General features: G+C 41.3%; 2 protein-coding genes across 2 annotated transcripts in view; one reads left to right on the top strand and one right to left on the bottom strand.

Annotated features, from left to right (window-relative positions):
- The window catches only part of itpr2 (inositol 1,4,5-trisphosphate receptor, type 2), a 1,448,083-nt gene that overhangs the window by 822,896 nt on the left and 602,888 nt on the right, over positions 1–22,299 (bottom strand). The gene's annotated exons all lie outside the window — the stretch shown is intronic.
- Positions 1–22,299, top strand: part of sspn (sarcospan (Kras oncogene-associated gene)) — a 51,821-nt gene that overhangs the window by 23,859 nt on the left and 5,663 nt on the right. Inside the window, exon 2 of the mRNA XM_028815517.2 lies at positions 15,749–15,835. Coding sequence (XP_028671350.2) covers positions 15,749–15,835 — 87 coding nt within the window. The remainder of the gene's footprint in view (positions 1–15,748; positions 15,836–22,299) is intronic.

Raw genomic sequence — 22,299 nt, 5'->3', positions numbered from 1 at the left:
TTATAAACATGCACACGTCAACGCACCTAGAACTCCACCCGGTTGTCACCCCAAACAGCCATATATGAACTTTGTTATTCAACCTCATAAATATGAACTTGTGATGGTGCAGACCTTTATTGACTATTACAGCAACCTCCTCCAAGAGACCGGCTTCTGCATTTGAGGACTCCTATAATGCGCCCCACATACCACTATAGCACCGCTCCTCTGTGCTCCGGGGTCCGAGAAGGAGCCAGCGTTTGAGTGGGTAGCCGCTCTTACCTGGCACATGTAATGACGTGATTGTTGTTACAGTGAATAGGACAAACAATAGGAAACACTGAGGGTTCAGTCCTTACCAGAAGCCAGCCACCACGCACAGCACCGTCATATCAGCCAAAGCCACTTTTCCTCACAATAAATGAATCACGCGTTGAGCCAGACCATCGAGACACAATGTTTGTCAGTCATTTCTGGGAACACAGATGACTTGTGCATTAATGGAATAGAAAATGCTTACAGTTAACAAAAGCAGCTACATTCTCGCTAGGTCTTCTTATTGCCTTATGACTGAAGTACTCTGATTACTTTAGGTAAACAGCACTCTGCTGCAAATTGGCTTTTTATGTTTGCAAAAACATGTCTTGTTTTATATATGTACACCTATGCCATGCACAAATGGATTATGGGGCCTCGTCAGTCACTTAATGGCATAGCGGGTGCGATGGAGCTGAAGCTTGGCTGAGATATTCCTGACCTGTCAGCCAGTGACAACAAGAAGCCAATATAAACTAACGAAAAAATGAAAAAGTTCTTCTCTGTAAATACGCAGCATTGGCCTCTTAAAAGTGAACTTTGTACATCATATTCGTCAATTTGAGGTTTAATGTTTGTTATGTCAAAAACATTATAATAATAGCTAAGTGATATGTATTATTATACATGTGAATTGTCATTTAGCTGGTTTGCTTGCAGTTCCTTACTTGATCAACGGTGTCAGCATTTTCCAATTTCACCAAAACGTTGTGCACACGTGGTTCTGACTTGTCGTAAATATGTGCTACTTCTCCCTTCATATTTTCTTTTATAAATCCAGACTTTTGTGTAGAATGTTGCATATGCACCTTTTGAGACTCTTTCTCTGCATATTAAAGTTTAAAAAAAATCTGACCACAGTGGTGGTGACCTCTCTTGGCCACTAGTGAGCACACTTTCCCAGAATGAAAAATATGGGATTGCGCTGTCCCTTTTAGAGAGCCAACAACTGCTGAGCTGCCCTTGAGACTCAGTCTTTTAATTGGCACACACAGGGTAGAGATACCTTGGATGGCATGTGGGAGATCTGAGAAGATGGCAGCAGGACTTAGTGAGGACATTCCTGACCTTGAAGGTAGTTCCATCAATTAACCCAAAATAAACATCCTCATTATGTTGTTACTAGGTACTCTTTGGCTTATTTTGGGGTTGAGGGATGTACAGTCCATCAGTGCCTCCTGCTGTCATTATATATGGGAATAATTTTAATGTATGCGGATCCTGAATTTTGTCTTGAGTAATACACGATAATAAAGATAATAATGTGTCAATACAAATAGTGGGGAAAGGCGTTAAATGTAGCTATCCAAATAATGAAAGCATCAGGGTAACACCTTACATCATATTACTCCCCACCACCAGACATGATCTGCTCAACATTTTCACATCCGCACGTGAGTACCATACTGATTCTGAGCAGTGTCAACTACAAAGGAGAGCTTAATTGTCACAAATTGAGCACTTAAGATGAAAGAGATTAATCCGCTAAAGCAAGCAGAAAATAAAATGCATATCACAAAAAGAAAGTGACAAGCAATTTTGAACAAGGGCTCAAAAGCTTGAGAAAACACTGACAGCTTAGAATTGTAACAGATCAAATAACAAATTTACAATATGCAAAATAAAAAAAAAAACATTAATCAAATTGTATTAATTCATTTTCTGAAGTCACTTTCTCCAGTACTGGGTTTTGGCTGCTCTGAGTTTTAGTTCGCTTTTATAATTAAAGACCTCAGGAGCTTTTCTCACTTCTTCTGTGTGGACCATTGGCACATTGGTACCAGCAGACTGAAGGGCAGTTTCTACCTACAAGTCATAAGGTGGCTGATCAGTCAATCATTAGAATTAAAATATTGTAACATAACAGTGTGTGTGTACATATTGTGACGGGCAGCCACGGCCATTACCCGGCTGGGATGCCAGCTGACTGGAAGGGCCGGGGGAGAGAGCATCTGTGAGGGACTGCCTCCACTAGGATGCTAGAAGGCACCTCTCCTAGGTGGCAGTGACACCACAGATTCCTGCAGGGCACGCTGGGAGTTGGAGTTTGGTGCAGTCCTGTTGGGTTCCGTGGGGCCCGCCAGGGGGAGCTGCAGAGCCTCACCTTGAACTTCCATCACAGCTAATTCTAGGTAACGCTGACGAGCCACCTGGAGCACTGCCAGGAGCAACATAAAAGGGGCCTCCTCACTCCATTCAGGGAGACAGAGTCGGGAGGAGGTGGACGAAGCTTGCCAGAAGAGGAGTGGAGGCAGAGAGAGAGAGAGAAAGGGGGGCAGAGAGAGAGAGAGAAAGGGGGGGAGAGGAGAGGAGAGGAGAAGAGAAGGACTGTGAATTGTACTTTGGAGCATTGTACTGTGCTGTGAGGAATGAGAAAAAGCATCTCCCCACTGAAATGAAAGTGTGTTGTGTGCTGCACTTGTGTCTCTGCCGCAATATATATTTTATTATAATTATTATTATTATTATTATACATCTCTATTATAAAAAAAATCTTGGTGAAAGGGAGACCAGGGAGACGAGACGTGATCTTCTCAGAAGACACTTAAAAGACCCGCAAGATGAAAGAGATTGGCCACAGGGCGTCAAGAGATTGCTTGACGTTCCGCGAGAGACACTTTAACGTCACGCGATACAAGGCTGTGAGACAACATTTTAAACAAGTTCACAGACATCTAACCAAGCAGCTGTTGGAATGCTTTTGGCAGACAGACATCATGTGCTCCCATTTTTAATGTTGATGTGTGGCATCATTCTGTGGCTTTCACATCAACCATTGTCAGCCAGCAGTGGGATCACGTGACGTCAGTGGTGCAACCCAATCACCGTTCTGGTATCTGTATTTGGATAAAACTAAAAGTCTTAGTGTGCGCTTCTCTGTATTTCCTTTCTCGGTTTTCTGACTTACTTTCTGTCTTACGTTTTTGATTCTTGTCCCTCGTTTCTGACTCCATGAAAGATCGGTTTGCCTCTCTGGTTTTGCTCCATTTTCTGATCCTAAATTAAATATTTGCTCTGTTTCAGAAGAACATATACAGTATATAGACATATCACATGCTATCTATACCTTGTATATTTGTCAGCTCTCCTGAGGGAACATGGAAGTAAGAATTTCTCTGTACAATGTACAAGACAGAATAAACTTGACTTGACTTGAGTAGAAAGCAAGAAGCAGCCCCATATATGACTTCAGTTGACTGAAGGTTGGGTTCACTCATCCTCAGCAGGACTAGTTCAAAGTCAACAGCCAATTTGTTTGCAATGATTTGTAAAGCTAAAGATACAGAAAGGTTGCAAAGACTTGTGGGTCATGCAAGTTCAGATTAATCCACTGCCAATGAGGCCCAGCAGGCACAAGCAGTTCAATAAAAAGAATTCAAAAAGATGTTGAAAGGATTTCATAAGGTTTAAACAGTCAGGGCCTATTTTGTTGATTGTCCCTTCTTCTCAGATTACCTAATTAAAGAGGTACTTCAAGTACTTGGCTTTGAGTCCAGAAGGCCACATATTCATTGATTCTGTGACCCTGAGGAAGTCTCAGTTGTTTAAGTCTTCAGTTGTATAAATGCATAGTCAAATCTGCTTAATTCGATTACAGGCTTTAAAGGGGTAGAGCGTATCCCAGCTGCACTGGGCACAAGGCAGGGACCTGCTAAAGACATGGCATCTCCCACACTTACTCATACATGGCCAGTGTAAAGTGTTTGACTAAGTATTTAAAATGCTTTGTGATCACGTTTACGTTGATGGTGATTTATCAATTGCTAAAAGGCACAGTTAACCATAAAACATGTTGATAATTTGTAAGTTTTCAGTGCTTTCTTATTGTGGTCTTGTCTTTTGCAGTAATATTTAGAAAATGAAATGAAAGAATATATCCTCTCAAAGCAGTCTGTGTAGCAGATCAGAGCACAGACGGTTTTGTTCTGAAGCAGGAAACTCACTGGTCTTCTAATTCTGCTGTCCTTATTACTCACAAAATCACAAACAGTGGCAGGTTGATAAAAGAAGATGTTTCGAGACTTGTGTTCAGCACGGCCCGTGTTAGTGATGTGACAGTATAGAAGACCACTTAATGCCTGGCTCACATGTTTTTGGGAACATGCTGGCTCTTCATTCTCTTGTTTTTAATGGAGAATATACTGTATCTGGCTTATTCATACTGCCACACAAGATCACAATAGATAAAAGCAGACATTGGACAGCAAACTCTAATGCAATGGGAGATACATGGATTTGCCTTATGCAAATATGTGGTGCCATATCTAGAATTCCTGCTTATCTTCTGATGCTATTCCCTGGAAACATACTTCCTTTACTATGAATTTGCTCTTCACATTTCTAGTAAATCATTAGTGACATTAGAAGATTAGAAAAAATTAGACGAGAGCAAGCCGTTCAGCCTGACTAAACTCATCAGTCCTAACCACTTAAATCCCACAAAATGCCATCAAGTCAAGTTTTGAAGTTCTTTAAAGTCCTCCTGTTCACCACACTACTCAGCAATTTATTCCATGTGTCTATGGTATTCTCTGTGAAGAAAAACTTTCTAATGTTTGTGTTTCTTATGTTGTTATTCTTGGAGTATCTTGAGGGTGTCATCACTGTGGCACCATTTAGTGTTCGTTTTATTTGTAACTACGGGCATTGCTAAGCTATTGCCAAGACTGACAGTGGCTTTGTGTGTGATGTGGAAATCATGGAAGCTGTTTAAGATGGAAGCATGAATTGTGACAGTTAACAAGTTTGTCTTTCTTTTGACCTTTTACATTGTCATTTATTTATGTTTGCTGTGCAGAAATCCTCAGATATACCATTGTAGGCATATTCTAATTTTACTGAAAAGTGAATATCTGCATGTACAACTGGCATTATCATGAGAACAGGCATTGTTCTTGTGAATTGCTGTATCATAATATTACGGTACTTTGCATGATGTTTGTATTTAGGCTGCATTCAGCATCATGTATTCAAATTATCCATTGATATTATTATGTCTCATGCATATATATATACATATATTGGTAAATGATTTTTTATAAACCATAAACCATTCACTTGTATAAAATCTCTAGGTATAATTAGATTTTAATTGTTATAAGATTTAATTGTATTCTTTTTCACTGAAGGTAAAGTGGAATAAAGAAGAGTCTGATGGGCTATAGTGGAAAAAAAAATAAATGAGGCCTCCCTCACCTGAAATTAAATTAAATCTAATTAGAAAAGACCACCATCAATGAGATACTGTATGTCAACCATATGAGCTACAGGAAAGGTCTTTATATAGCAAGCAGGCAAACATTTTAATAATAAAGTCTTGGAAAACAACAACCATGCAGCCGCTGTGGCCCCACATACACTGCCTAATGCTACACCCTTGGTAGAGTTGAAAAATGAAGAAAGATCTGGCATTCTAGAACTTAGGCTTCAGGATGACAAGCTGGGTGCAGTTTGTTTATTCTTGCCTTGCTTGTGAGATGTTCCTGTGAGAAATCTGATTTCTCCCCACAATCGAAAGTCCTTCTTTCTCCTGATATATCTAAGCTGACCAGGGGCCTGTGCTTGTATTTGTATATATAAACCCTCCAGCTGACTTGTTGCAGAGCTAAGCTCCCACTTGACATCAATCTCAACATAAAATATCCATCCATTTTCTGGGGTCAGTCCATTACGGGGAACACTCATGCACACACCTACCTTAGCGGAATTCAGACTTAGCACTGTTAGGAGAGGCGAGGAACCCACCGTAGTAAACCTGTCTGCACTGTACGTTTCTTTAGTGGGTTTACCCTAGTACGAGGGTGTTGTACCATGTTAGCCATTATGAATGTAGTGAAAAGTCAATCAAAATGACACCTTTTATTGGCTAACTAAAAAGATTACAATATGCAAGCTATAGAGGCAACTCAGGCCCCTTCTTACATCTTGCCTGAAGATGGGGCCTCAGTTGCCTCAAAAGCTTGCATATGGTAATCTTTTTAGTTAGCCAATAAAAGGTGTCATTTTGATTGACTTTTCACTGGGTTTACCCTATAAGGCCAAGTGCTGAGAGTATGTTGTCCCCTAAGGGTTTGCCGTAGGTGAGGAGGGGTAATGTTCTTCCAGTTTGGGATTTTTGGAAGAAATGTGCAGAAAAGTGTGCTTGTCTTTGGACTATCTGGAAATAAAGTCAGATTGTTCTTCGTTATTTTATTAACAAGCAACATCCAGAAGCTCAGTTACACTACCATACCTACAGAGAAAACACACATGGAGAACAAGTAAAACAAAAAAATACCTGGAGTGGTACAGCAGCAGTGCTAAACAAAGCTAAAGGTCAGCATGGAAGTTAGGGTGAACAGAGGAAAGACTAAATAGCAAACTTAAGTTCATTTAAAATGACAGAATCGAATTCTAGTCCCTATGGGACACGTACAAGTGTTGCTATAAGACGAGATAGGCGGAGGTGTTAGGAACACACGAAAACAAAAACAAAATTCCTTATAATTCAGGGGGTTCATAAGAAATGTAACAATTTATTTTAATGAGGTAGAAGTACACAATAAACAAAGATAGTTGTGTCACAACTTTGAAATATTAAAATGTGCGTTTCAATTTAGATTGCTTAGACTCTAAGTTTTTATTGATTGTAGTTGAAATGTGTCCTTTTTCACCCTCTGATAGAGATCCACAGTGGGGTAGATCTCTAGTAAAAGATTAAAAATTAAAAATACCATCATATTTGTAATCACTGACCTTGAAATAGTCTAAAACTATATACATTATGCTTAAAATTTGACATCTTTAACCATCTGAGAGCAGCTCCTAGAGGGCCAGGACCACTGGTAAAGAATCAAATATCAAAAATATTATCACATTTATAATCAGCAACCTCAGAATTGCCTAAAAAGACACTCCAAATGCCCATATCACCAATCCCCATTTTTGTGAAGTTTTGTGAACAGGAGTAACTTTGACCTCTCATATCCCATTAGTGGGTGAACCCCTAGGGTCGGCTGATGTGACATGCACAACGTCAAGTTCTTCTAATCATTCTTGCTACTCTTTCTCATACTCTTTATCAAAGGGTTTACTTTCCTGCATAAAGTCTGGTCCACAAATACGCGAAAAATGAAGAGTTTTCAAGTCTACAAGACCATAAATCTGAGGGAACCCCAAAAAGGTTGACATCTTGCATAACTACACATCAAGTCAAGTTGAACAGTAAATCAGATTTGGGATTATCTCATAATGATCAGACAAGAAAAGTACTGAAAAGATTTCAAAGTGTTCATAAGTAATTGTTATAAAAACAAAAATAAATCAGGAATGGCAAGTGAGAAGAAAGGTGGGAGAGAGAAAGAGATACAGAGTAGAGGTTAAAATAGCAGTTACACCTAAAGAAGCAGCCTCAAGGCAAAAAACAACATTTCTATCTGTTTATGTAATTGTTTAGAAATAATAAAAATAATAATTTGTGTTAGCTGCAATTGTTTTAACTTGTAGTGTTACACATTGGAGAGACGGAGATGAAAAGATGGGGAGGGTAATCAACTTTTAATGCAGCACCATACACGAACAGATGCACAGCGTTTTTCCACTGACTGTAATGGCCTGTTGTAGGGGAGGCAGGCATTACTGGAAGAGGCGCCAGCCTTTTCACATATCCGTCTACACCTGCAACAAAGTGAGCTGATAAATATGATCATTGCAAAATAACATTTATTTAGTAGGTGTCGAAAAAAGTCCACACTGCCCAGACCATCTGTGTGACTCAAAGCTTTGAAGCACATGGCAAATCTCTTGCGATAAGACCTGTAACATATAAGAAGTGCATTATCTTAAAGACGTGAAGTTAACTGGGCTACTAAAACAGAATACATAATTTCTGAAACGGAATAAACAAGCACGATATTTGTATTTTTCATTGTGATCAACTACATTTTCTGAGGTAGCTTACAAACAAAAAGAACAAAGACTGTTTTAAAAGAATTCTCAAATAGTAACCTTAAATTGACAAGTCGTGTCAGTTTCTAACCCGCTTAATCCAGTCCAAGGGTATCAGGTTTTAGGGACTGGAACAGGGTACCAGCCCATCACACGACAAACACACACATCCACACCAAGGCCAGTGTGGTGTCACCAATCCATCTAACCTGCATGTCTTTGGACTGTGGGAATAAACCCACACAGACACTGAGAGGACATGCAGACTCCGCACATGGAGAACCAGGACCCAAACCCCAGTCTGCTTACTGCGAGGCAGCAGCACTAGCACTGCGCCACCCCATAATTGTACATAAATAGTACATTTTATACACAAAGGTAGCTTTAAAGCTGTGACAAATCTAAAAAAATGATTTGGAGAATGAAAGCACCAGGAGCTGGTGACATTTGAGTTGATTTGACCTGCCCAGTAAACAGCACTCTTCTGTAAATGTTGTCAAGCCACTAATGTCTCCTCCATACACTGATGCAGTCTCACAAATCTGATTTGAAAAGTGTGCTGCTATAAAGGCAGCTTTAAAGAGTTTGTGTAAATGAAAATGTCCTGAATTACTTTGGTATTCATTTTCTGACATGGAAATAACATAACAATAATTTTTGCATTTTTAGTACAGTAAAACCTTGGATTGCGAGTAACTTAGTTTGCAAGACAAGCTAAGTTTTTTAACACATTTTAACTTGATAAACAAACGAGGTCTTGCAATACGAGTAGTCCATATACACTTTGTCGGCCGAGTGTCATGTGATCACAACTGAGCCGATGGTTTTTCTCTCTCTCCCCGCGGGATTGTGGGTAATTGTCTCCCATGCTCGGTCTCAGTTGGCATGCCTCACTCATAGAGTCAACATCTGTACGAACATATACTATTTACTAAAGCATGGTGACCGTGTGTGTGTGCTGCAACATGCGAGTCCCTGTCATGCACCCCAAAACATGAGGCAGAGTCTCAGTACTTTAGCAAAACCAGCTTTATTCAGCTTGAAACAGGAACAGCACGGTTATTTATTGTAGCGGGATCTACCGCTCTCCTATACACAGACACAGCAATCCGGCAGGGTCGTGGCCAAGTTATACTGTTCCCTTGCATTTATAATGTTCCTTGCATCAACCATCAACAGTGGGCGCTTATGGAGCGACCGCGATCTTTTTGGATTCGCTTTTACAGCAAACTGCTACAGTGATGGGAGCCTGCAGTTGGTTCGGGACACTCTTCTGTGTGTCATCCCATTGGGGGGGAATCCCAAAAGAGTTTAGAATCCTTACAGTGCGTAAAGCATTTTTTTAAAATTTTGTGTCCAAGTGTAGTGACTCTTCAGGCAAAAGCAACTGTCATTGGATAGGTTCCTTGTTAAAGTTGCAAAAAACGAAAACAATTCCAGTGAACCAACAGATAGCAGTGATTCTGTTAGTTATAGTGTAAGTTGTCCTACATAATAACTCTCCTCCTCCTCTCCTCTCTCTCGTCTCCCTCACACCAGCCCCGATTCTTTTCAAAGGTAAAGTGCAGGTTAATTTGTTTTACATATTTTTACTTTATATTTTGTATTAATCATTTTTATATGAATATTTTTGGGTTGTAGAACGAATCATCTGAGTTTCCATTATTTCTTATGGGGAAATTCGCTTTGATATACGAGTGCTTTTGATTACAATCTTGTTTCCGGAACGAATTATGCTCGCAAACCAAGGCACCACTGTATTTAGGTATTTTGTTTATTTTTTAGTTAATAGAAACTGTAAGTGAATGCATCTAGAATGTGCACATGGTAAGATAAGATAAATTGTGTCGCTCATGAAGACTGATTGTTGTTTATAAACTCTACAGTGAAATCCCCCAAAGCCACAAAAATAGCACACTTGTTGTGACCTTGGGTGAAATCTCCCCTCACTGCCACAAATGAAATTCAAGCTCTTAAAACTGTGGACATTTTAGGTCTACTACTTTTTGTTCCATCAAACCACATCATTCTTCATGGTTCATGAACGTCTTGGTACACGTACAAATCGGTTTATGGCCAAAAACTTCGCCAAACTTTTGCCTCGGTTCACGACCACACACTCGGTATATGAACAAGCCAGGTTCCCTTTCAGTTTGTACATGTTCAGTCTCTCCCTGTGCATTTCCTGTGCAGGGAGCAAGAGAGAGAGAGAGCGAGAGAGGGTGACACACAGGAGAGCGAGAGAGACACACACACACAGGCAGCACGAGAGAGAGAGCTGGACGCATAAGGTAGGAAGGCAGTTAAAGAATGCACTGGGCTTGATTTTGTTTTCACTTCTGTTTACAGCGATCGGTTCGTAGCTTGCATTGTTGCAATGTTACTTTTCTTGGTGGTTTATTAAATTACGGATTTTTTCAAATGTTCATTTTTTTCCCTGTGCTTAAAACACGAGTACAAACTATTGCAGTGTTAGTTTTCTCTGTTGTTCAAGGTTTTCTCAGTGTTATTCAATGTTTTTACATTTAGTTTACTATTACGCTGTGCATTCTATGGTATAATTAACTATTTTTGTGCTTAAAAACTTAAAGAAATATATATTTACATACAGTTTGTATGGTCTGGAACGGATTAATTGTATTTACATACAATCCTATGGGGGAAATTGCTTTGGTTCACAACCAAAGTTTTGGAACGAATTATGGTCGTGAACCGAGGTTCCACTCTATATTAAAAAAACATTAGATTTTTAAGAAAAATTAAAAGACATACACACATGAAAAAACTACCAGAAATACCTTGGGTTTAGATAAACAATATCACCTTTAGTTTTACGTAATAAGAGTTTAGAACTTTAAAAGGTGAAACTTTGAAACATTTACATTTCTGGAGGTGGTACACCAAGAGGACCTGTTCTCCATAATTGACCTTTAAATAAAGTTATCTCCTGTGTGAGTGTGTGCTTGAATAGGCCCTGTGCCCAGGGATGCTATGTTAGGCTATGGCCTTCCAAAATCGTGAACTGGATTAAATGAGTTTGAGAATGTGATGCTATGTTATATTCTCGCACTATGTTATATAATACGTAGTGTTTAGTATGTGAAATTCATTAAGTCTGAGTCTCAGTTTATTTCTTGCTACAGCTTTCATAATTTTGCATGAGACTGAAGTAAGACTTATTGGTCTGTAAGTACTGCAATGACATTTGAGCTCCTGTGTTGTGGACCAGGGTCACACATTTGTAGCTTACCAGTTTCCCAGCACTTCTCCCATCTGAAGTGGTTGCTGGAGTTTGCTTAGTAAGGCTTCATAAACGGTGTTGTGCAAGCACAGGAGTTTAATTCATCTTCAATGCATTGAGGGCTCAGAGCTCTTTTGACCCCTAAAGGGTACATTTCTTGCTACTGCATATCCTTAAATCATAGCTGGATTTTAAATATTTCAGATCGGGCTTTCTAAATATGTGGCTAAAAGTTTTGGCCAGGCAGAAGTGTGAGGTCCAGCAGCAGGAAAATAGCATTTTGTAGTCTGGTTATGTTTGCAAAATTTTTCAGACAGAAAGGTGCCAAAATTAAACTGATAAATAGACATTTGTTCTTTATTTACAATCTTCATGGGAAAAATAAAAAACGGAAGGACTCCATCAAATAATTTCAGTTCTGAGAAGCATACAAAAATATTTAATGATCCTTTATTTACAGAAGATATCGCTGTGACTATGTGAACGTATGAAGGTGTTACGTTCTCCTGTTCTTTACTACCTATCCATTTTTGGAAACTTCTCTGTCCATTATGCATTTGCTAAGATGCATTTGCATTTATCTCATCAGCCTGTGGGACAAGCCAGGAATGAACTCTACGTAGAACAGCAGCCCATTGCAGAATGCAGTTCCCCCACAGCAAGCCAGTTTATTTTTCATGTATGTTTTGGAGATGTGGGAGTAAAGCAATGTGAGCACAGAAGGACCAGTCTGGTACCTACAAAGTTACAGTTACAACCACTGTGCCTGTCTTTATTAATTGAACAAGAAATCAGAATAAAGGAATGGACATCATCAATGAAAGTTCATTACTTGCAATAAAAAGTCAATCACCTGTTACCGTATCATAGCTTCTTCATGTCTTCCTCCTATGAGCCAGGATAAAGCACAGAAACCGATACAGGTCAGGTCAGGTTGGGGAGCATGCAGTGGTACAGCGAATTGACGCATCCACCACACAACAAAACACCTTGGGATCCTGGTTGGTAACCCCCCCAGGCAGACAGATGGTCCAGTCCCATCCTCCAGAAATGACCATCTATCTGCCGCAGCCAGGTGCTACATGGGTGTTTCCTTGACCTGGTCCACATGGCAATAGTGCTGTAACTGATGCTCCCTCACAATGCAGGTAATGTGTCTCATTTGGGACTCCATGAGCAACCACAAAGTTAAACCAACGGTACCCAAGGATTCTCTGAAGAGACAAAGGAGTCCAGTCTTCGTCTCAGGTCACTGGATGGCTTCCATGTCTCGCAATCATATTGCAAGACAGGAAGTACCAGGACTCTAAAGACTTGGACCTTCATTGTTTTGCATAGATATCGGGAGTGCTACACACCTCTTTCCAGCGACCTCATGACCTCCCATGCTCTCTCACTTCATCTACTGACCTAATAGGAAGAGTCACCAGAGACATGAATGTCACTGCAGAGGTAAGTAAACCTCTCGATGAGATTGACCTTCCTTCGGCAGACAGATACACATTCACATTTTTTCCCAGAAAATATTTTCACTTCAACCTCTCAAAATGAAACTTTATCTAGTCAATGTATCTCTTTGGACATATAAGAATATCTGTCTGCAAAAGAAAAATGGAAAGCTATAATATGACAAGTGGCCCAGAGGCCAGCATCATTGCCTCGCACAACATCACAGAGCTAACATGATCTTGCAGAGCTCAGAGGGCACATCTTTCTTCACTGAGGTAGGGCGTGTAAGCCCCAGACAGACTGAGATTTCATCCATCTTATGTATGGCTGACTATGTGCCTTCCATCCACTGCTAGAATGATTGCTCCATTTAGCAGAAAGAAAACTAAAGGAAAAGTGATGGAACACATTCCAGGTACAGAATACAAAAACACCTCTTAAAAATGGAGATAGAGCAAACATTTATCTTTCAGCTTGACAGTAGTCAAAATATATTGCACCTTCGTCATCTCCTCAAGGCTGAAATCTTGAACGCTCAAGAGCTGTCCAGATAAAGTGCTGACCCCAAATGCCTCAAAGATCCATGGCAATTTGTAGTTTGTGGTCAATAAGTGGTGTATAAGCGACTTTAGGGAAGCCAAGGACAAAGGAGGAAGAATTTCAATGCTAAGAGCAAAGCAAACAAGAGTTAAAGCTATTTTTGCATTTAACGTACTTACAGTACATCCAAAGTTAATTGGATTCCACATTCAATTTCCACTATGAAATACTTTGAACAGAAAAAGCAATAGCCAGCGCCAGTGCTAGGTTATTAGTACACCAATAGACTGTTCGGTAGCTAACGTGTGCGGCTGGGTCTCCCAGCACCCCCCACCCCTGAACTACACCCTAGGTAAATGCCTAATTCGCCTTAATGGTGGTGGCAGCCCTAGCTATAGCAGAATACATTCAGGACTTCATAGATTTGCTGCATTCTGAAATAATTAAAGTTTGGTTAATGCAGCAAATCAATGTAACAATCTGCAAAGCAAATAACATATAGATATAAAATGGGGACAAGCAAAAAGCTTCTATTTGCATGAAAACAACCACAAAGAATGGGTGGGACGAGAGTAAGAAAATATTCAAAAACTGAAGCAAAAGACACAATCCTGTTAGAATAAAGAACATATCAAGAACCAACAGCAGGCAGGACACCAGCCATTGCAGGGTCCATCGACCTAATCTGCATGTCTTTGGAAACTGGAGTAGCACAGTAATGCAGCAAGTAGCACTGCGGCTGCACGGCCCCCGGGACCAGGGTACAGGGCATAGATTGTGTGCTTTCTTCTGTCTGCATGGGTACCTTCAAGGTGATCTGGATATCCTCTCACGTCTCCATATGTGCAGCATACAAACTGGCCCAGCGTGAGTGACCCTGCCCAGGATCATTTCCAGCCTTGTGTCCAGTGCTGCCAAGATAGGCTCCACAAATGTCACCAGGTAACTTTTTCCATGAATCTATGGTTCTCTGTGTGAGGATAAATTTTGTGCTCAGTTTACCCTTGCCCAGCTTCCATTTGTACTCCCATATTCAATATGAAGAATCTAATTGCTTACATGCTCTTATTTCTTTTTTAAACTTCTCAACCTCTGCCTTCCTAAAATGAAAAGATTCCTCTCTTTCCATCATTCCTCCAAGGTCACACTCCACAGCCTGGAGGAAGTCTTCTGCACGCTGTACGCCTGAAGGGTCCTCAGTAGTGTGTTGTACATGACTTGCACCTGACACTTCTGATTACCATACCAAATCTCAACTGTAAATGCCCAAGTTTGGAAAGTCCACTATGGCTATGGACACACATGACTAAGCTGAAAACCTCACATGACCTTTTCTGTTTCTTAATATTTTAGCAGATTTTGCATGTGTTGTGTTGTCGATTAAGCAAACGTCAGCATTGTCCTGCATTCTTACTACTGCCACACCCCAGTAAGCAGATGTTAAAAATGGGCGAGCCTGCATGGGTCAAGAGGTCTCTTCTCAGCTGCAATCCTTATGCTGCATAACAATTCTGACTGAAATATTTTAAAAATAATTTAAAACAAAGAAGTTCTGTACTGTGCAGCCAATTACCACTTCTGCAGTGGATGGCAAAAACAGAATGTATCACAGCTGAGAAGCCAAAGCTCCCTTTAGAAGGCAACAACACATTTGGGTTGCGGTGAGCTGGAGGGACAGGAATCACCAGTTGATGGGGTGCCAGTCCATCAGTGGGCACACTCACACACGTCAATGGCAAATATGGAGTCACCTACCAACTTAACATGTACATGTTGGAGAGGTGAGAAAAAGCGGGTGACCTGGAAAATAAAAACAACACCATGGATAAAGAAGGAATGTGCAAAGTCTACAAAGTCCAACAGGACCTAGCAGTGAACTCCAGTCTGTTGATCTGTACAGCAGCAGCACCAAACAACACCCTGCTATGAGAGCCCAAAATAAAAAAATAATACATTTTTAATACAATTAACTTTAATTTTCCAAAGTTTAGCTTTAAACAATTGCACTTTATTTTACACAGCCCTTTTCTAAGGTGGATACCACCTTCTGTAAGACCACTGCCACTGGGCAGGTATAGTCATGCAACATGGCAGAGATGGAGCTTCACTTTACTGGACCACCTTGCCTGCCTTTACAACCGCCATAAAATATTAGTCAGGTTGTGCACATTACTTATTGCTGGACTGAGAATCTGACGTTTCTTCAAGAGACAGGAGTTAACATTTCATTTAGACCTGGCAGGTTTTATTTTCTGCTGATGTTTATGTTCTCACCGTTCTCTCTGTTTGTTTCAGGTATGCTTGGTGTCTTTGCTGGGATTTATTTTGTACTGCATAACTTACTTGCCTGATGAAAATACATCCATGCAATTCATCATAAAGGTAAGATATATTTTTGCAAACTAAGTCACCTGATCAGAGTCACTTCATGGGTGGGATTTGAATTTCTCAACTAACCATATAAGGTAATAATAAATATTCATGAGAACAAACATCACTCCCTTAACTTACCCAGTTATTTATCCTACCATGGATTTTCTGAACTTGCTTGCTCCAGGGTTATGGGAAGCTGGACCATACCATGCCGGACCCTGCCCTGTAAAGACTGCTAGACCACTGCCAGGCGCATATCCACAGCGGCCCACCCTAATGTTTCTAACAGCATTTGTTGATGAAGTGCTTAGCACACAAGCGCAGGTAGATCTGCAAACCCCCCGGTAGATGATGAATGACCTGGCAAGGAGCTGCAGCCTACAGAGGCGTGTGCTGCCGTACCACCCTCAGCATGTGGCGACTGAGCTCAGAATAATCCTGAGCATGCACGGTGCTTGTAAGGATCACTTGAGGAAGTGCTGGCGGTCATCATCAGCAAACCAATGGACGACAATGCTCAGATTCTCTGTGTTTTTCAGGACTATTTATTCATTCTGTGAAATGTCTGAAACAGTTGCCTAGCTCAGCCCTGATGACCATTAGTAGCTAGTGATTTGTATTTTAAAAGGAGATTTAAAACTTTAAACATGTGTATGTTAAACCTGAATTTTTATTTCTTGCATGTTATGAACGGCACTTTTTCAGCAATCAAGAACTAATCAAGTCTCTCTGTAAACTGAGGCGTCTGTGTGGTTTATATTCGGATCAAATGTTTCAAACTCTTTTTCTTTAGCCTCAAACATACAGTTGAGAAGAAAAATTCTTCATGCTGGAAGATGCAAGTGACTGTACAGTGTCGGCCCATTTTTGTTGAATCAGTTCTACTGTGTCCTCCTTGTGTTTCAACCTGTTCTGCATTTAGTAGTTTGTGTCATCGATGCTTGTATTGTAACGGGTATTTGTTCACTGCGCTCTGTGCCTGCACTCAGTGAAGAGTGTTATGCAAAAAAACAAGTTGTATTTTACTGTATATGGAGGCCTAGGTGTTGAAGGGGACAAGCCCCTTGATTTACCAAAATGGCCCCCTTTGGTGTCCATAGTTCACTTTCAATATTATTAGATTTTGAGGACCAGAGGAGGTCCCTCAGTGTCCAAAGCATGCCTCTTGAATTACATACACTGTGGCCCTCACTGTCACTTGACTTGACACCCCTCAGGATAAGGTGCCGTAGGTGTTTTTTTTTTGGGGGGGGGGGGTGAACGTGCCCCATGAGTTACCAACATGGCACCCCTTGGTGTCCATAGCACACTTTCAAGATTATTAGACTTTGGGGACCAGAGGGGGTTCCCCTCAGTGTCTGTAGTGTGCCCCTTGAATTACCAAAATGATGCCCCTCAGATGTAACACAAAGGTATGGAGCATGTGCACCTTGAGTTACATACACAGCGCTCCTTGCTGTCCAGGCACGTGACCCTTAACTTTTAAAAACGACTCCCCTCAGGTGACGGTGCCCTAGGCAGGCTGCCATCGAATGGACTGACCAGCACTGTGACTGTGAAGAGCTCTGCTTCTTTTTACTGTGCTTCTCAAAGTTCATCTGTGTTCAGAACTCACTTAAGCCAATGTCAGATGAGGGGACTTCTAGTCGTGGAGTAATGTTGGATTTCCTGACTACAGTTGCTGAGCTCGACGACAGACCATGTCAGTTTACACCACTGGAAATCGCAGCCAATGTCACATTTGTACCCTGCTTGCCATCCTTCCACCCCTTTTGGTGACGTGATGTGACAATAACGTATTGCCTGACAGAGTGTGTGAAGGGTTAACAGGTCCAGTCACAATCTTAGCCCTTTTTTCTTTTTTCCAATCTGTCATGGTTTTCAAAACACACGACTTCAGATAGTTGAGCTTCCCATTAATTAAAATGAAGAAGACAAAAAGTAGAAAAGAGCAAAGCAAGACATCATTCATTCATTCAACATTTTGACAGGAGAAACAATTTAGCGCTTTAATCCCAGGATTCACACACTGATTTAGAATTTGGAGTGAATGGAAGCTACCATCTTCGGGGGTCCCAAACACAATACAATACAATTTATCTTTGTACAGCCCAAAATCACACAAGGAGTGCTGCAATGGGATGCAAATGAACAAAGCAGCCAAAGAAGAATTTAAGGAGACACACTGTAGTAGTTTTGAATGTCATTTCTTTGCTGACACAGGGCGCTGGTCGGATTTGTCGGCTGCCTATGTAGAATTGCCTTTGCAGTTTAAATGTGATCTTCATCTCTGTAATTCGTTTGAAAGAAATGTCACCATGTTATTTTCCTAAGAAGCTAATGAACTAGCTAATGAATTAACTGCTGGCCTTAATTCAATTTCAGTTTCTCAGACCGTCTCCAGTTCTCATCCTCTGTCACTTCTGCGAGTGTAAACAGTTTTTTGGAATTGCTGCTCACTGTCATGGCTCACTTGTGTGTCGGATGTATTAGCCGTGTCATTTAATGATCTCGCCCAGTCTAGCACTCTGCCCACATAAATCTGGTGTGGGGCCTTTTATAGTATGGAGATACCAGAGTACAGAAGAGCGCCAGCTGAGCTCTTGCATAGAGTGCGTCTCCCAGTTTCTGGATTATCCTTTGTGTAGGTCTGCTTTTATCTAATGTGCAGAGGTCAAGAGGAGGTTGACCTTTACACACTTGTTCAGTATTATCCGGATTACATTACGCTCCATATTTATTCCTTTCTTTGTATTTAAATAAATAATCTTATTGCCACAAAAGCACTGATTGTCGCACGTAGTAGTGCTGGACTGCAGTGTAACACACAATCAGCGTGCATTCTGTCGGACCTTCGATATTTGCTTTGAGTTCAGTTAGGTTTCCTCCATCTACTGCTTTCCGTCTACCTCCATAGCCATGTTCATTATGTTGACTGTTAATGCTGTAGGTGTGGGTACGTGCAAGTGTCTGCTGGGAATGGCTCTGGCCTCAACGGGTTTGAAGGATACATTTCTTTTGTTTCTCAATTATATTAGACCAGTAACGGCGCACCGCACGATAACGTGCAGTGAATCCACTTGACTTGATCATTCCTAGTTTTCCTACTCTTTCTCTGTACGTTTAGCATTCGTCTGCTTGATGTGCTTGCTGCTCCCTTAGCAGCTCTTCTTTTCTCCACCCCAGCGGCCCGCTTCTTCTCTTCTTTCTTTGGCATCTTTTCGCGTTAAAACTGATTAAGTCAGTGTTTGTGCTGCAATTAGTACGTTTTCCTTAATTTTTCACTTAAGCTGGCACTTAAGTCTTCAATCTGCCTCAAGAATGATTTAAGACATGAAGAGGTAGGGGAAGTCATGGCGAAGGTTGTAGGGATGAGAACGGCGCCCGTACACATGTGCCGCACAGCAGCCCTGCTGGCCACTGCCAAGAGTTGATTCTACAATAAAATAAAATACAAATAAAAAGAGGAATAACCTTGGAGGCCAATCATCACCCTGAAAGTGGATAGTAGACATCATGTAGTATATGTGTACCAAATGTCAGGTCAATAGTTCAAACAGTTTGCGAGCTACAGGTGATTTAAAATCCTGGACAGACAAATGTTGGCTTATTCCAACATTTACGGCAAAATTGAAATTGTTGACTGTTGGCCACCTTCTGTCCTGTCTATGGAGATGCACACAAACACACAGGCATACAGCATTAGATGAGTACCGCTCCATACACAAAGGACACTCTCTCTCCATATCTAGAATAATGCCAAGGCCACAATACGCAGTGAAGGGATCAAAATGGAGAGGACAAAATACGCAAAGGGTCAAACACAGTTAAAAAAAACAGCTTATCAGATGAGTGGTTCACTTCCCATCAGCCGCAGTACGGCAGTCACCTACGTCACATTCCATCTGTCTCTCCCAGTCCTCCACTCCTTCTGCTAGTGAGCTGTTAGTCCAACTCATACACCAGCCATAGACAGAAATGAGTCCTAGTCTAGAGCTTTAAAAACTCCACTAGCATCATTGTATTATGTGATCATGAGACTCAAAGACTTGAAGAAGACCAGACAGGCGCTCCCTTTAGTGGCTCTGGTGTCCCTGTGCCTTTGAGACCTTAGGGAGCTTTATCAGGGCTCTGTCTCCAAAGCTGTCCTCCTGCCACCTGATCTCAGAAATGGGAAAAACTGCCTGTCCAGCACTATATGTGCTGCAGATTTGATGACACCCAGACAGAACTCCATTATCTTTCATCCTCTTTTCTTTTTCCCCAAGAGAAGCAATTTGCTGTCTCATTTCTTGTTGAGAGTGCTTATCTTATAACATACTCACCTGGAGGTCTTGAGATATCCAGCCAATTCTCCAAGGTTTCTCTCTGTTATTCTCATAAAGTTTCACATAAACTGTTTCTGCCTCATGCTTGTTTCTGATGGGGTGTGTTCAGGTAGGCCTTGAAGTGGATAAATAGAGTTCAATATTATACATAACATAACATAACACATTTGTTATGAAGTGAGTTGGGGTCCATGGTGGTGTAAGATTTTTTAATAATCGCAGAGAGGCTCAGACTTGGTGGGTGTGGATGCTTGCCAGCGAGATGCTCTGTGGCCCTGGAGTGTTTAATGGGGGTGTTTATGCAAGTGCAGTCAGCCCAGGGATATCCCATTGATACTCGATGGGTCTTAGCAAAAGCACCTTGACTCACAAACGTATGAAGAGTCTGAGTAGGTCAAAGTAAGAAAGAAAGAAAGATATTTGGGGGAGCAAATCAAGAGAGACAGTTGAGAAGAAACAAGAAGTGGGAGTGTGAGGTGGTGCTGTGGACAGGAGGCCCATTGTGGGCAAGGAGAATGGCACTCCATTGTGGGTCACTCCTGTTGAGTATTTAGGGAGCAGCAGCAGCTGGTGGCATTGTGGATCATCCTACGGATGCCTGGGATGGTGTGGGGGATGATGAAGAGGGGTTTTGAGTGTCCCAGTCGTGACCGGCTGATGTGGCTTGGACAAAAATGGATAACTGGGCTTGCAGGTGTTCTGACACCATTGAGAAAACCCGATAGGTGAACAGGGTGGAGACAGGAAAGAAAGACACACTGAGGCTGAGGAATATATAGAAGAAAGGAAGTCTTCCACTTTTAAGTCTGTGATTTTATTCCAGTTTTTACTTTCTGTTAGATATATTTATTGATTGATTGAATGGTTGATTGATTTTTACTCCCACAATGAGCGCTGCCTTTTATGGATTATCAGATTATTTTTCAGACACTGCTTTGTTGAAATGAAATGCACTGAGCACTTTCTGCACCGGTTTGTTGTTTGAGTCCTCACTGCACTCATCCATCCTCTGTCATGACTACTGATGTCGTGGGAAAAGGGTCATGCCAGGGCTGCGGGCAACTGGGGTATCACAACCCAGCAATGGACTGGCACCCTGTCCAGGGGTTTGCTGGTATGAGCTCCAACTTCACCATGACCCTGCTCTGGATAAGAGGGCTTACAAAACTGATGGATGGATGGATAATGCAGTACATGTGTGTTTATAATGGGTGTGCAAGTGGGATTTAAGCCTAAAGTAGGAGAATATTACTTTACTCCGTACTCCGTGCTTACTGCTGGGCTTGGTAAGGTTTTTCATTTTCTACCCACAGAATTCTGTTGATTCTGATCGTATTTTGATTATTTATCTACCCCAAACTGTGCTACATTAGGTCCAAAATACTTGTATTTGGTTTTGCTTTCAAGTTGGTTTCTATTTTGCTGAGTTAACCTAAGTTTTAATTTACAGTACATAAATCACACATACAATGCAACACTGTCTTTATTATAACTAAAACTGAGTGTTAAGCCTACAACACACTATCACTTTACATGTTTAGCATCTGTAATGAAGTCTAGTTTACTTGGTGCTTGATTAATTTTCTTTTTTAATTTTTATTTACAATTTTGTTAATGAGACCTCCATCCATCCATTATCCAACCCACTATATCCTAACTACAGGGTCACGGGGGTCTGCTGAAGCCAATCCCAGCCAGCACAGGGCGCAAGGCAGGGAACAAACCCTGGGCAGGGCGCCAGCCCACTGCAGGGCACACACACACAGACACACCAAGCACACACACTAGGGACAATTTAGGATCGCCAATGCACCTGACCTGCATGTCTTTGGACTGTGGGAGGAAACCCACGCAGACACGGGGAGAACACGCAAACTCCAGGCATGGAGGACCCGGGAAGCGAACCCGGGTCTCCTAACTGTGAGGCAGCAGCGCTACCACTGCGCCACCGTGCCACCTTAATGAGACCTACTCCATCCAAAAAATCACCGCTGCTGAAAAATGTTATTCTGCAACATTCCTGCAATTGAACTAACTGACTAGACTGTACCATTATTACGTTGCTAAACCTTAACGCTCAGTGCCAAACAATTTCATGGCAAAGTTTGAGGAGTAACACCGGTGAAATGCCACGTGTTCCAAATG

Source organism: Erpetoichthys calabaricus, chromosome 1 (assembly GCF_900747795.2).
Source record: "Erpetoichthys calabaricus chromosome 1, fErpCal1.3, whole genome shotgun sequence".
NCBI lineage: Eukaryota > Metazoa > Chordata > Cladistia > Polypteriformes > Polypteridae > Erpetoichthys > Erpetoichthys calabaricus.
The sequence above is the reverse complement of the archived record's forward strand: the minus strand, read 5'-3'. Positions and strand labels throughout refer to the sequence as shown.